A 15,942-nucleotide genomic window follows, 5' to 3' on the forward strand; every position below is an offset into this window, starting at 1 on the left:
GCTAAATTGGCCATGTCAAATGCTTAGTGAGCATGAATTGTGTGTGAATTGGTGCGTGCACAAGCCACGTGTGATTTGCCAATTGAATGTGGCAAATGATTGTTGAGCATGTGCATGAATAAGAGAGTGAATGTGGTGTGGCATGTGCGATTGTGGGAATTGTGCCGTCCTGAGGCGTGTACTTCAACGCGGGACGATGCCCGGTATTACCGGAAGACTGCCAGCCTGAGGCGTGTACTTCAACGCGGGTTGCGCAGTAGGTGGTAGATGTTGAGCCTAAGGCGTGTACTGTAACGCGGGCAAGAGACATAGCCTGAGGCGTGTACTGTAACGCGGGCTAAGGAGTGTTGTGAAAATGAGACGGTTGTTTATGCCGTAGGTGGTAGATGTTGAGCCTGAGGCGTGTACGGTAACGCGGGCAAGAGACATAGCCTGAGGCGTGTACTGTAACGCGGGCCCTGAAGTGTTGTGATAAGTTAGTCGCAGTGAACCTGAGGCGTGTACTGTAACGCGGGTCACTGACGAGAGTTGTGGAAAAATATGTGATGAAACGGGAACAAATGCATGAAATATCATTAGAACATGCATGTGAGTGGAATAATGCTATTGTAAGACTAATGTGCATGTTGCGTGTATTGAGAATCCGGTAAGTACGATTGCATGGACGTTGTTTGTGTATTGCTTGATTCGATGTCTGGACTTGTCTGGAATACGTGGTAGCCTAGGTAAGGTTTAGGTTGTGAACTTATTGAGAAGTGTCTCATGGTTGTTTCAACCAAACCATTTCAGAGCACCCGCCCGAGCCATGAACCTTCCGCCGCCGTCGCAGCGTTTTGGAACTGTTATGCACTCTGATCATGATTTGGTAGAATTCTCGATCGAGATGGAGGCCGATTCGGAGTCGACGGATGAACACGTGCCTGATGAGGATTCGGATGAGGATTCCGAAAAAAGTGAGTCAGAGTGGACGCCATCTAGAGGGCGTAGGGATTAGTTTTGGAGCTGAGGAAGAGTTTGGAAGTGTCCCATTTTGGTGTAGCGTTACCCAGGCTACTAATCTTTTGTGATAACGGTGGTTTGCAGTTTAGTAGTCCAATGTGCATATTTTGCTTTGTGGTTTGTAAATTGGCGGTTGTGGCATACATTTATGTTGTAAATGGATATTGTGCTTAATTTGAGGTATAGTATAAGATTTGGTGGTTTGGCAATTTATTCTCCCTAGTACCCCAGGTAAATTATTGTTTGGGTGTTTGATGTTTCCGCCGCGATTAACTCTGATGGGTTAATTTGGGTCGGCGACGTTTCCTGGGATGTCGCACTAATTCGACCGAAGAGGGATGTCGCGTGCTCGATGGGGTTCGGGGTGTGACATCGCGAGCGGCAAAGAGATTTTCAACCAAGACTTCCCATGAACTTGGTTGGAATTGATGATCATGTGGCTAAGGTTATGAAATTGGCAGACACCGCTCACCCCGACACTCGAATTATTGGGATTTATGGGATGGGTGGCATTGGTAAGACAACTCTGGCTACGATCATTTATAACAAACTTTTTGACAAATTTAAGTGTCACTGCTTTCTCAAGGATATTAGAGAAACGATTAATCGCAAGGGTATTGAGCATGTGCAATCTCGACTTATCTCAGATATACTAAAAAAAAATTACCATCGAGTACCTGATTCTGATATAGGAATTCAAACAATCCAGTCCAATTGTACACAAAACAAGGTACTTATTCTTATTGACGATGTAGATAGACAAGACCACCTCGATAATTTGATTGGAGGTTGTAGTTTCATGTCAGGAAGTAGGATCATCGTTACATATCGAGATAAGGCCCTCTTGAAGTCTAAATATGAGTATGAACTCAAAGAAATGAATTGTGAAGACTCTTTGCTTCTGTTTAGCAAATATGCATTTGAAGGGAAACCACCTCCAAAAGAACTCGCGACTTTTTCTTGCGAAATTGTTGCCACCACAGGAGGGCTTCCCTTAGCTCTCATGGTTATAGGTTCACTTCTCAAAGGAGAAGAAGATCAAAGACTATGGAGAGAAATGCTGAAGAAATTGACGAAGGCACATAATATTACAGTACAACAAAAGTTGAGGATAAGTTACGATGCGTTAGAACCTAAAGAACAACAAATCTTTCTAGACATAGCATGTCTTTTTATTGGAACTGACAGGAGATTTGCCATGTACCTGTGGGATGATCTTGAATTTTACCCACTATTGGCATTGGCAAAAATGACTCAACGTCTGCTAATAAAATACGATGATAACAATAAGTTGAGAATGCATGATCAATTAAGAGATCTGGGTAGAGCTATCACCCGTCCAGCGGAGAAGAAGCCTTGGGAATGTAGCAGACTATGGGACGAGGAAGCCATGACAGTTCTAGGACGCAAGGTAACAATTATGTCTACTTTTGGCATGTTCTCTAATGGTAGTCCTCCATATTGTTATTGTTATTGTTATTGTTCTTTTTCTCTAGATCTTTGACTATTCTCAACATGTTTGAAAAATTTATTTATTTAAATATTATTCAAGTAAGATAATATCGTAAAACACTATAAAATGCATAAAAGTTTTGTATAATTTTATGCCGATTGTTTGTAATTTTCAACCGAACAACAAAATCTTTACAGTTGATCATTACTTTGTTGTCTTTCGTTCTATCTTCCCAAAATATATCAGCAATTTAGTTTTAAAGAACAGAGATGTGAGGATAAATACATGGGCTAGTAAATGTTAGAAAAGAATAAAGAACTACATGTTTAACTCAGATATCTACTTGATTCTTTTTTCTTTTTTACTAAAATGCATCTGCTTAATACATGAATCACATATAATATACCATTTTCACTCTTGAAATTTTACTTTTGTATCTTACATGCGATAGTCTCGTTATCCAAGAATCGAATACATCATTCAATCTTTAATTTCCAAAAGTTAATACGTGCAATTTGCACAGTCGGGAAAGTTCTACTTTATGGCGAAAAAAGAAACATTTCAGTTAAATTCTTTGCCCCTAATTATAATTGGCTTTCGACTTAAGGCTTTGAAGTAATTAGATCTTACGTAGTCATTTTATATTTATGAATTTTTCTTTTACAATTTGTTGTTTAGAATTTCTTGTGCATGTTCCCAATGGAAATGCATGTACTTATACATAATATATTTGAGAAAAGTGTCAAAAAAGTCCTAAACCTTTTGCATTTGTGCCAATTTAGTCCTAAACCTTTTTTTGGTGTCAATTTAGTCATAAACCTTTTGCATTTGTGCTAATTCAGTCCTAAACCTTTTGCATTTGTGCTAATTCAGTCCTAAACCTTTGTTTGGTGCCAATTCAGTCATAAAATTTTTGCATTTGTGCTAATTCAGTCCTAAACTTTTTGCGTTGGTGCTAATTCAGTTCTTCCAGCTAATAGCTATTCACGCGTCGAAGGACTAAATTGCCACCAATACAAAAGGTTTAGGACTAAATTGGCATCAATGCAAAAGGTTTAGCACTGAATTGACACCAAAAAAATGTTTAAGACTAAATTGGCACAAATGCAAAAGGTTTAGGATTGAAGTGACACCAATGCAAAAGGTTTAGAATTGAATTGGCACAAAAAAAAAAGGTTTAGGACTAAATTGGCACCAATGCAAAAGGTTTAGGACTAAATTGGCACCAAAAAAATGTTTAGGACTAAATTGGCACTAATACAAAAGGTTTAGGACTTTTTTGACACTTTTCCCCGATATATTTGGTGGAGGGAATACTTGGTAGTAATGCTACGTATGTTACAAATTTAATTTCAGAGCATTCAATTAACATATAGACTATAATATATTGGGCCAGATGTTAAAATCATTTTATTGTAGAAAACCCATTTATGGTAGAAAACGACCTTACAAAAATCAATAAGCATATCTGTCAAAAAGATCGCTTTTATATAGATAATAATATATTAAAGATTATAGATGTGCATAGTTAAATTTGTAAGTTAATTGATAAACAATTTTTATAACTTCTATTTAATAAGTGATGGAAACATTATAAATCAATAATATATAAGAGAAAAACAAATAAAGTTCATAATTGGCGAGTTTAGATTTATTGACTTACATATTAAATTGCATCCAAATTAATAAGTAAGGCAAATTGATGTTGATATTCCGACCAAAAATTTTTTTGATGTTGATATATTGTTCTAGAAACATTAGGGTAGAGTAAATGAGATGATTAAGTTTTTTTCCAATCAATATAAAGTAATGTGTCTAATGAATGTTATGAGAAGTGGGAGGGAATAGAGCTTTGTAATAATGTTGCTCAACCATAAACTTCTATTCTACCCAACTTTATACATACACATATATATCCTAGACTTTTTGTACTTTTTTTTTATATAGGAATTTTACATGTATATCATCAAAATTTGTGGCATACAAGTGAAAAGTGACATATTATATAATGATGTAATTAGAAAAAGATCACATATATTTTTTTCCTATAATAAGTGTAGAGAAAATGCATTGGCCAATATAACATGCGGGCAGATACTACTAACAAAAGGAGGTTGGGTGGTATGCTATTGCTAGTTTAATGACATTTTATTCATGTCAAGATTGGGGAATGCCTTGTGGTGATATTTACAACCCTCAATATCATGTAGGAGGAAAATGAATATATTGAGGCCCTACGTCTGGACGAAAATGGCTCAAGCAAGTTCATGAAGCAAGAGAGCTTTAAAAGATTGCCTAACCTAAAGTTCCTGCATGTGAGTGCAGCGGATTTTGCTGGAGATTTTAAGGAATCAATTTCCGAATTAAGATGGCTAAAGTGGGAGAGATGTCCTGACTCTTTTGAGGCGACCAATGTTCATTTGGAGAAATTACTGTTACTTGATTTATCAGGTGGTAATATTCGTCATGATTGGGGAGGATGGAGTTCAATCAAGGTAAAGACGAGAAACTTACTCTTTTGTTAATTTGATGATAAATCATTCTATTTCCAACAGCTAATTTGGGAACATGTTTCTTTCTCATAGATGGGGAGGTTGAAAGTTCTCAATCTTTCATGGTGCTTAGATCTAAAGAGAACACCTAATCTCTCTGGGTTTAAAAGTTTAGAAATGCTAATCCTGGAAAGTTGTGAGAATTTGGAGGAAATCGACCCTTCCATTGGAGATGTCAAGTGCCTCATTGCCTTGAACTTGAGGTACTGTGGGAGTCTCAAGAAGTTACCTGCACAACTGGGAGAAGTGAAGGGCCTTGTTTCTTTGGACTTGTGGGCATGTGAGAATCTCCAAGAGCTACCCGGCGAAATGGGCACATTGGAAGAACTGAAGGAACTTAAAATAGGCTGGACTGCTATAAAGGAAATTCCTCCATGTCAATTGGAAGAAGCTGGAGATGCTTGATGTAACATCCTGAATTTTGACCCGTTACCGGGACCAATGAAGTGTATGTTAATGCTCGTTTGATTTTAGTAAGTCGCGCCTAAACCTAAATTAGGTCTTCGGGTATCAACGGGTAATTTCGGACAAAATCAGTATGGAATTAGGTGCGGAATGGTATGAATAGGGAGTGGAAATTTTATGGCGGGCCTTAGGAATTAATTCGGGTAATATTTATTGGAAATTCAGAAAATTAGGGGCTGCGAATTACTGTTCATATGCCTCGAATCACTGTTCACTGGCTGTAGATTACTGTTCACCGAGCTGTGATGGTCCGATTGGGACACAAGTTGAATTTTTGGAGCCAGTATTTTATGGCGAGAAAGTTCTGTGAAGGATCGGAATTAATCCGACGCCGTTTGGTGGGAGAAAAATGAGAATTTACGGTTTTGCCTCTCCAAACTTTTGGACTTATTTTCGAAGGTTTAAAGGATGATTTTTAAGGATCCGACACCGTATTATGCTGGCCATGCATATATAGGACCGGTATGGCCAAAAATTGGAATTTCGGTTCGGGATCGAAAAATTACGAAAATGCCCCTACGGCCATTTTGGCTAATTCCGAATTTTGGTCAAAATTTTGGGGTTAACCAAGGTTAATTAGGCTAAACCAGGTCTGGTCAGCCTTTGGTTAGGGGCAAATGACCATTCTACCCTTGAATTATTGGATGAGTATGAATCATGACAATTGGATCAAGGGCAAAAGTGTCCAAAGGCCTAGGATCTTGACATGTGGAATCCACTAGCTCAAATTTGACCCATTTTGACCAGCCCTTTCTCTCTCTCTTCAGTCACTCACGCCAGCTTTCTCTCTCTCTCCCGTCCCCCCCCCCCCTTGAATGCCGTTCTTCCTCCTCCGTTCCTCTTCCGTTTCTGCTCAGCCAGCTACTGTTCACGCCGGAGCAAGCCACACCGCCGGAGCTGCTGGCCGTCTGACCACCACCGTCGCCCCAGCTGACCAGCACCGCCTCACCCTTCCTTTCTTTTCCCTTTTCTGTTCAGCCGAGTAACATCGTCGTTCCCGTCGTCGCCGTGACCGCCGGCTTGCATCCGGGACGCCGCCGTCGATCCTTACCGCGCGTCGGTGATCGACCGCCCGTTCTCGTCGTCCCGAGTCATTAATAGGCGAGTATAAATCCCTAAACCCTTAATTAGTCTAATTGTGCATTTTTAGGGGTTAATTAGGCCTAATTGGGGTTTAATTAGGCTTAATTGTGTGTGGGGTGATTTGTATAGGTCATTAGGACCTAATGAGATAGTTTAATGGTGGATTAAGGCCTAAACAGCCCCCTGTTCTGGTACTGTTCATTGAATACCGAATTTGTGCATATTTGTATAAGTTTTGCACAAATTGAATTCAATGATTCAAGGCTTGGAATTAAATAATTAAGGTGTTAATTAGGCTCATTTGAGGCTTAATTAGGTGTATTTGGTGGCTGGATGTTTAGGGTAAGTGATTAGGCCCTAATGAGATGGTTTAAAGGTGGTTTAGTACCTAAATGTGAATTTTTCCTGGTACTGTTCATGGGGCTCCGAAATTGTGTAAAATTGTCTAAGTGTGGCACTAATTAAGTTCAAGTACTAATGACTTGGAAGTGAACATTTTGGGGACTAATTAGGCTTATTTGAATCTTAATTAAGTGTATTTGGTTGTTGGGTGATTGGGGTTTGAGATTAGAGCCTAATGAGGGTGTTTAATTGTGGTTTAGTGGACAAAATGTGTCCTCCCCTGGTACTGTTCATTCAGTACCGAATTTGTGCAAAATTGTACAAGTTGAGTATTTAGTTGATTCATTGATTAATGGCAAGAATTTAGGCACTTGAAGGGGTCGATGGGGACTTGAATAAATTCTATTGAATGACCCCGAAATGGTGAGAACGACTATCGAGATTGATTTGCCCAAGGCGGGCCTTTAGCGCATTGAGTTACTTTGGAAAGAATGTGCGGAAATGAGTGTTGAACTTATTGAACTAGAGGAGTGATAAATTGATGGTGCCGAGGGTGTGTTAAATTCATTGGCTTGGTAAATAAATGTGTTCGGCATGTTGGCTTGGGTATTGGCATGAATTTCCGAGTATACAATTTGTATGTCATGTTGTGATTGATTGGAATTGAGTGCAACAATGTGCATACCTGAGATTTACTCAACTGTGGCCTTCGGGTCGGGCCTTCGGGTCGAGCCTTCGGGTCGGGATAAACTGTGGCCTTCGGGTCGGGCCTTCGGGTCGGGAGAAACTGTGGCCTTTGGGTCGGGCCTTCGGGTCGGGAGAAACTGTGGCCTTCGGGTCGGGAGAAACTGTGGTCTTCGGATCGGGCCTTCGGGTCGGGAGAAACTGTGGCCTTCGGGTCGGGAGAAACTGTGGCCTTCGGGTCGGGCCTTCGGGTCGGGATAAACTGTGGCCTTCGGGTCGGGAGAAACTGTGGCCTTCGGGTCGGGCCTTCGGGTCGGGAGAAACTGTGGCCTTCGGGTCGGTATAACTGCACGTGATTTGCGTTAATGTCAAATGCCTAACCTGCAGGGCTATGAGATAATGTATTGGGCTGTGAGCTCGGGTGAAATTATGTTGATGTGCTGGTTCATTGATTTATGTGTTTTATTTACCCTCTGGAGGTGCACTTTAGCCTAGTTTAGGATTAGGGGTTTTGTACTTGCTGAGTTTTATCTCACGGTTGTTGGAAAACCGATATTTCAGACCCCCGGCAGTAAAGATGGCGGAGCCGCTCGTGCGTTTTGGGATTTCCCACTTCATCGAGAAGACCATGTCGGTTCATCCAGTAGGAGAGGGGAATATGTACATTAGGTATTATACTTTAGTATGGGCTATATCTTTTTGACTGAAGCCCAGCTTAGTTCAGCTTAGTACCCTGGCCACTGATCCTTTTTGTTGCCCGTGGCCGCGACTCGTTTTTGTTGTGGCTCTTTGTAAATGGATATTGTATAAGCTTCTAAATGTTTATAAAAGAGTAAAGTTGTTTTTATTTAGTGATCGTTTATGTGCGGCTATCCTTGGTCCCTGTAAATTCTGTATGGGTGATATATATTTACTTATATATCGTTCTTCCGCATGTGACGTGATCTCTGTGTTGGGTTTTGGGTCGGTGGCGTAACCTGGGAGCGTCGCACTACTATTTCGACCTATAAGCGGGATGCTCATGCTTCGTGGGGTACGGGGCGTGACACTTGAAGCCTACGGCTGCAAATCATTGGTTGGACTTCCCGACTCAATTAGCCATCTGGAAAATTTGTTGACCCTTGACTTGAGACGTTGCTGCAGGTTATATAAACTCCCAGAGAACATCGGATCCCTTGTGAAATTGCAGCGCCTGTCACTAGGCGGAAAGAGTTATCCATATGGTATTGACGATGGCCGAGTTTTTTATTATCTCAATCATATCCCCAATTCAATTGGAAAGTTGGAATGGTTGACTGAATTGAACTTATCGGATATTGGCATTCGGGAATTACCTAAATCCATTGGGAATTTGAAAAACTTGAAAATTTTGAATATTTCAGGAAGTCAAGATTTGAGAAATTTACCTAGCACTATTAGCAAGTTGGGAAAACTTGAAGAATTACATGCCTCACGCTGCGGAAGTCTGGGAGGGGAAATTCCGATAGATGGGTTGTATTCACTGAAGATCCTTCAATTGTATAGGACTCGGGTTTCTGGCTTCCCCCACACACTTGATGAGCTCTCTCGTCTTGAAAGACTTGATTTAGAGGGTTGCGAGATGCTTCAATCACTGCCGCAAGGCATCAGTAAGTTGTCTTCTCTGCAATACCTTCAGTTAACTCATTGTGACAAACTTCAATTGTTGCCAGAGCTTCCTTCCTATTTGACAGTCCTGGGAGTCACCTGTCAGCATCACACAGTGCCTCAACTTTCTCACCTAATCCATCTAAAAGAGCTCACTGTTGAGGATTGCCGATTGCTGGAATCCGTGCCAGAGCTTCCCTCAGGAATAATGAAGCTTCGTGTCTGCAGGTGTGATAAGTTGAAAGAGTTGCCAACTTTGTCAAGTTTGGAATTCTTGTCGGAATTAGTTCTCGAAAAGTGCCGTGAGCTGACAGAAATCAAGGGTCTGGAAGCATTAAAGTCCTTAGCAAAACTAAATGTATCTGGATGCAGTAAGTTATCAAACCTTGACGGCCTTGAACGTCTCAAATCTTTGATACTTGAATATGGGTTGGTTCTCTGAGTCAGATGCTCCACTAGTGAATGATGATCTAGTTCAAGTTCGAGGCCTTGACAGATTGAAAAATTTGGAAGAGCTGTATATAGGGGGCTGTCAATCCCTTATAAGACCAGACCTTTTGCAATTAACACATCTGAAGCGATTAATCTTTAGCGACTGTCACAATCTAGTCGAAATTAAAGGCCTTGAGAGATTAACAAATTTGGAAGAATTGGATATCCATGGGTGCAGATCCATTGAAACATTACCAGACCTCTCGTGCTTTGATAACCTGAAAAGATTGTCGATTGGGTATTGTTGGAAGCTTCGTGATGTTCAGGGCTTGGAGAAAGTCGCATATGTGCAAACATGGTAAAGTGAGGGATTCAACAGCAAGGCCTCAGCAAATTGCCCAGTTCTGTTTAATCTCGAAGATTTAATGGAATGATGGGAGTCATTTTCGCATGAACTTGTCGAGATCACAGAGCTCCATGAAACAAGCCGTCTATTCTTCCAGCTATCGAAGGAAATTCTTGGGCTATTAGGCTGCTTGTCTCCTGAACACTGTATTACTAGTCTTCCCTTTATTTGAATTAAATTATTCTCCACATATAAACGTTATTTATTTGCCTTTATGTAAATTGTATAGCTCTACCTACAGCATAAGTTGAATTATTTCATCTTAGCAGCTAAGGTATGGAGCAGTGAATAGATACATGAGCAACACCATTGTTTTCGAGCACACGGGGAAAACATTTGTGACTGCAGAGAATTACATGCCTCAAGAAGTAGATATCTCCACGTTGGAAGCTCGTGGCAATTGGAACTTCGATAAAGATTGGAATCAACCTTTCACTAATCACCCAATGGTTCGATCTTTCAATATGTACAGTATGCCCTGACATTTATATGACTGATCTAATTTCATTGATTTGCAAATCATAATGTTCTACGACAGAAAGCGCCTGTATCGGGGGAGCTGGTCAACATGGGAATTAATGATGGGAGACCTTACTGTGTTATGGGCGTTATATCTGGTAATTTGCTTTATCTTGATTTCATGACATTGTCGCATTCTGCAATAAGCATTAAGGATAACACTATTGAGTCTTGAGATTGGTAAATTGCTTCAGCTGATGGGAAGAAACTCAATCATAAAGTTGATCTCGAGTTCGATCGGAGTGTTCTCAGCCATGAAATTGGTGTCATACATAGGTGAGCACTCTGATTTGGAAACATCAGACGGCAAGGATAGGGGTGATGCCACATTATGGAGACGCGAGTTCAGTCCGATGGTTTTATGTAGAATCAAGCTGCGCTGCCCATTTCACATATTCACCTGCTTTGAGGATGGTTATGAGGTATACGTTTCCTAGAAGCCTAATTTTTTAAGGTTAAAAATCTATTAGACTAGGCCTCAACTTGAATTATATTGCCGGACAAAGCAAGTTGTGGTGAGAGGATGCAGAGCTCCTACATCGGTGTCTCTGTGTCCCGATCAGGGTACGAACAAGTTGGATTGGTTCTCGAGAGGATTCGACTTCAGAGAACTGGTGGATGCAAATGCTAACAAACATGGAGATTGAACATGGAAACTAGGGAAGTTCAGGAGTCAAATCTTACGGGCACCGAATTCTCTATGGAGTTCCCTTTTATAAATGCCAATTGGACTAGCATGCGTAACAAGTATGGTTATGCTCAAGTCAATAATTGAATGTGGTAATGCAATGCCAATCAACTCTCTAGTGCATGTTCACTTGCCCAAAGTAACGCATAAGATCGGTTTCCTATTGCTAATGCATCACTTGTTTGATTCAGGAATGGCAAAATATGGCTGTCTGACTCTGACGTATTAGTGAAAGTTTTTCGAGTCATTCTAATTATCCATTGTACATGTCGAAATGTACCTTACTGCGGCCTTGAATTAGAGAGAGGATATCACGAGAACTTGACGAAGGTCAAGTACCATAATTTTGAAAAGCACAGCATCAGCAGTGGGTGTGTTTTTGTCCCTAAGACAGACGGTGCCGGAGAGGACAGTGGTTGGATTGTCTCTTGGGTACATAATGAAGAAACAGATGTGTCCCAGGTTAAGTTTAAGAGTTTCCATACAATAATCACGTAGCTTTGCCTACCAGTAATGACGATCCATATGGTTTTGAGATTGTGAAATTTGCAGGTTCACGTGATTGATGCAAAGAAGTTTGAAGGTGAGCCGGTGGCCAAAATCACTCTACCTCAAAGGGTACCATGAATGGATGATTGGGACACCAGATCTCATGTACAAAACATGGTAGTAGGCCTTACTTTTCTCATCAGATAATAGGTTTTTGGCCTTTAGTATGTGTTGTTTTTTCTAACTTTCTGAGTTTGGTTTTGTGCTAGCATTTCCTGCTTATCAGTGACCGCGTCCGCTCTGGAAAAGTAGAGAGTTAAAAGACTGGCTACCTCGAACCGCATCGCTCTTTAAGCTACTGTACCCTATAAAAGTCACGCAAGTGTTAGCATGGTATCGGATGTTTGAGCCATTAAGACTATATAGGCCTCTATCCACCAACTCTACTATAACGCCGTTGGCTGGATTTTGCCTACTCATCAGGTTCTAGAGAGCAGAGGTGGACGTTGTAATTGCTTTGTGAGAGTTTTGGTGTCAAGACAACTCTGGAAAGATGGAGCTTCCTCACTGGCACATTACGGCATGATTAATCAGTACAAATCTATTCAGTGGATAACAAGTTGATCTCATGATGTAGCATTGATTTGCAAGAGCTGTTGATGCCTTTATTAGTGATAGTCTTTCAGTTTGTTGAAGCAGCTATTTGAATTGATGCAATTTATGAAGGTTGCAATCCCGTTATTATTGTTCTGGACAGTTAAGGCAGCTTGAGACTCTGCAATTATATTCTTCCATCTCCTGATTTGTTGAAGGATTGACACTTGACAGCAATTTTCTTATGAACTTGAGGAAAATATCAACCATAACCACGTGATTCTTTACGCGGAAGATAGAACATCGTAACATTAGAAACAGAGGGCCTATATGCGTTGTTTCAAGATTTGGCTTAAACTAAGTCCATATTCAACGATTTGAAATTCTTTTGTTTTAGAGAGAATGTATTTTGATAGCTAGTATAGTTGCTGACTGGATGCCAAAAAGCTGTATGTCATCGATTCAAATGTCTTTCCTTGTCGCCTTTATGATAGAATCAAACTCGTTCGCCCTAATCATGAGATTGTTAGCATTTGTTAATTAAGTACAAAGTATAGACTAGAATGTTCAATTCGCATTATTTGGCGGTCTAAATTTGTATGCGGATCTTGGATTTTGAATTCTAATGCCACTTTAAGTTACTTGTTTCTGCAATTAAAATTGAACTCCAGAGTCAGTGTCCATTACTCTCCAATTCTATAGGAAAGGAAAACAGAGGCACTTTACAGTTTTCTTTTTTCTTTTTCCCATTTGTTTCAACAGAACAACCGAAATAGACAAACAGCAGGAAGAAAAAAAAATCGAAGAAGAAAGGGTTGATCACGAAGTGAGTGAAGGGATCCGAGTTGATATATCCGTCGAACGTGGACAGAGATTCAGGGCTTGTGGAGGTATCTCCCGGCAAGCAAAGCAGCTTCCATGACGACAGAGAGGACGTCGACGACATCCTCGACTTGGCATTTGCTTCCTTTAAACGTTCGGCCTTGCAAGTTCTTGAAGTTGGCCAAGCAGTTCAGTAAGTTTTGGCTGCACTCCTGGCTCAAATAGTCATCTGCACAACAACCCGCCCCGTCTCAGTGTCACGACTTCGATATGTCCATGTGGGCGATACAACCCAATCAATAAAAACAATCAAATTAAACGATCACATGATATGATTTCTTCATCATTGTCGTCGCTTAGTACACTTGACAAGCCAAAATATCTGTGTAAGTTATTGTCCCGGACCGTTCCATGAGAAAGAGACAATCTAGATATGCACATTCTGTTATAAAAGCAAATGTTGATATCATTGCCAACATCAGTGCATTTGCTCCCCCACAGTCTCCTTCCCCAAACCTCAGAACAGTTATTAAAGTTGGCTTATGAATGAAGTGATGTTTAGTGAACTTGTGGAACAACAGAGGCTTTGCAGGCACATTAATTTTACTCACAGACGTTTTCACCGCACTTGACTTGGGTGTGTCTTCGTTCTTTTGACCCATTAGTCCGTCGCACCGTTTTCTCTATATCCACTCCGTAATATACTTTTTCAGGAACGTGAATCCATGCATGTATAGACGTGTAAAGCCATTGTTCACAGGTGAAAAATGCTTCCACATTCATCCGCACAAAATGTCCATGCAAATGCTCCGGCCAGTGACTAATCATATCTATCGATTCGACAAAGAACAAGCTGAAAAAACCGATGTGCAAAACTCACTGTTTTTGGCTTGAACGCAGGCGTCGTGTTTCATGCAGCAGGCGTCGAGGCCGTCGCAGGGTTTCTCCCCCGGACATCCGCTGTACAGGAGCCCACAATACTTGCCATATCTCAGAAATGGAGGCACTGTGTCATTTTCAGTGATAATTCTTTTATTGCTCAATACTAATTAATCAACCACACACAAAAAAAGCTCCAAAATTAATCGACAATCCTTCATCGCATTATGCACAAAAAAAACTGATTTTCTTTTTCTAGAGAAGAGCAAGCAACGCTAGATACCTGAGCAGAACTCGGATTCGCATTTCCTGCTGCATTCTTTGCCCTGCCAAATCATCCATTCACGTAAGAACCAATGTGGGGTTTCCTCCTCTTTTCTTCGTTTTTCGATAGCCTCAAATCAGGGTGGTAAGAAAGATTCGAACTTACGACGGAAACTCCGGTGTCTGTGGCCTGGACACCGACATTGAGGGCGCGGACGGCGGGGATGCCAGAAAAACAGAGGACGAACAGTGGAATAAGAGTTATGACAGGAGCTAACTTCGATGGCTGCGGGCTAACCATCGTCGTGGCCGGCCTGAGAGAAGCAAGCACTTAGACTGCGGAGCTTCGTTTTTAGCTTCAGGGCACTGATTCACAGAGAATAGAGAGAGAGAAAGAGAGAGAGAGAGAGTTCGGTGAAGAAAGAGAGAGCTGTGCGTCTTTTGTCGTGTTACGGCTCGTGACGTTCTTTTGGAGCCTTGTTCACACTTGCAGAGCCAGGTTGGCTGCGTAAGATATAGAAACACGATCACAGAGTCTTGTTGTTGTCGGTGCTTGCTCCAACCGGGAACCTGTTGTGGCCGGTCTTCGGCTCTTCGCTTCTGAGTAAATTGGATTTTAAGCTTGAAACTATCAAATTGTCCTAAAAGTTTAACCGTGGAGGCAAACAAAAGTCTTCAGAACCTCCTACTCTAATATCATGTAAGATTTAATGACGCTATTGCTAACGGTTCTAAAAGCTGAAGTTGTTAAATGAAGGCACGATTTAGTACTTAATAATTTTATGTGGTGGCCACAGATCTCAGAGATGGGGGGACACAGATATGCTACGCCACCCTTGCCACCATCGGCGAGGGCGACCGATGCTTCCTTCCCTCTTGCTCTCTATCTCTCTTTTGATGACCTCAGCTGCATGACTTAGCTAAGGCCCAAAGGGCACTTCTTTTTTTTTGCTTTCTGGTAAATTTTTAAAAAACTATTCCAATTTCATACGACTATAAAAAAAAACTGTATGTAAAAAAAAACTACATATGAATTTATGTATCAACATTTCCATTCTGTGAAAGATTCACAAATTTTGAATTAAAAAAAAACTTAAAGTACATAAGTTGTAAAACTTAATTAAGCATAAAATTAAAAGTGAAAATCATTTCGGACGCTTCCTAAATTTCAGTATTCAAATTAATAGCTCGTAGTTAAAAGTGAAAACCTCAGCTGGCCAAACCAAAGAGGTGAAAAAGGAAAAGAAAGGAAAAACTTTTTAGAGAGCAAGAAGCTAGCAAGTTTCCGGTAACACATGTGATTTCAAAGGCCACGTGTTTCTTTATCATGGAAAGCGCACACAAGCGAGTGTTAAAATTGATTTTGACTAGCATTTCTCGTGTGGATATTTCTCATGTAGATCTAGATATTAATGGAATAATGTCGGGTTGGTGGCGGGTCTCATCTCGTGAACATGGCTTTTGAACCGACGCAATACACAAAAAGCAGAGGAAACAGAGGACCATCCGAGGTGCTTCGTAGATTCTTTAGCAACATCCGTTTTTAATACCCTCTGAATTTCCTGTTGGTGACCGCCGTGATTATAGAAATTGTATAGATCATCCTTCAGACTTTTTGACTTTCAGTTTATGGACAAGATCTGAG

The 15,942-nt window shown here is 40.8% G+C and overlaps 1 protein-coding gene, 1 long non-coding RNA gene and 1 pseudogene across 2 annotated transcripts; 2 read left to right on the forward strand and 1 right to left on the reverse strand.

Moving 5' to 3' along the window:
- The first annotated feature begins 1,378 nt into the window (after positions 1–1,378).
- On the forward strand, positions 1,379–11,334 carry LOC115661364 (disease resistance protein L6-like; annotated as a pseudogene).
- Positions 11,335–11,873: 539 nt separating this feature from the next.
- LOC130140773 (uncharacterized) lies at positions 11,874–12,479 on the forward strand. Its single transcript, XR_008818757.1, has 2 exons — positions 11,874–11,915; positions 12,008–12,479. It is a non-coding gene; the product is annotated as an uncharacterized LOC130140773 (long non-coding RNA).
- Positions 12,480–13,005: 526 nt separating this feature from the next.
- On the reverse strand, positions 13,006–14,756 carry LOC115694403 (phospholipase A2-alpha). The gene is made up of 4 exons (XM_030621523.2): positions 14,464–14,756; positions 14,317–14,359; positions 14,035–14,160; positions 13,006–13,383 (listed from the first exon to the last, which is right to left on the reverse strand). The coding sequence occupies exons 1-4, from the start codon at positions 14,596–14,598 to the stop codon at positions 13,208–13,210; spliced, it is 480 nt and encodes a 159-aa protein (XP_030477383.2). The 5' UTR covers positions 14,599–14,756; the 3' UTR covers positions 13,006–13,207.
- Between the last annotated feature and the right edge of the window lie 1,186 nt (positions 14,757–15,942).

This window comes from Syzygium oleosum, unplaced genomic scaffold, assembly GCF_021117445.2.
Source record: "Syzygium oleosum isolate NSW1041296 unplaced genomic scaffold, Sole_v2.1 Sole_v2.21, whole genome shotgun sequence".
Taxonomy (NCBI): Eukaryota; Viridiplantae; Streptophyta; class Magnoliopsida; order Myrtales; family Myrtaceae; genus Syzygium; species Syzygium oleosum.

Excerpts from the sequence above, each read along its gene's own strand:
- LOC115694403 (XM_030621523.2), bottom strand. The coding sequence starts at position 14,598 with ATGGTTAGCCCGCAGCCATCGAAGTTAGCTCCTGTCATAACTCTTATT. Across the intron at positions 14,360-14,463 it reads CAGACACCGGAGTTTCCGTC|GGCAAAGAATGCAGCAGGAA; the intron begins GTAAGTTCGAAT and ends ATGATTTGGCAG. Across the intron at positions 14,161-14,316 it reads CGAATCCGAGTTCTGCTCAG|TGCCTCCATTTCTGAGATAT; the intron begins GTATCTAGCGTT and ends AAAATGACACAG.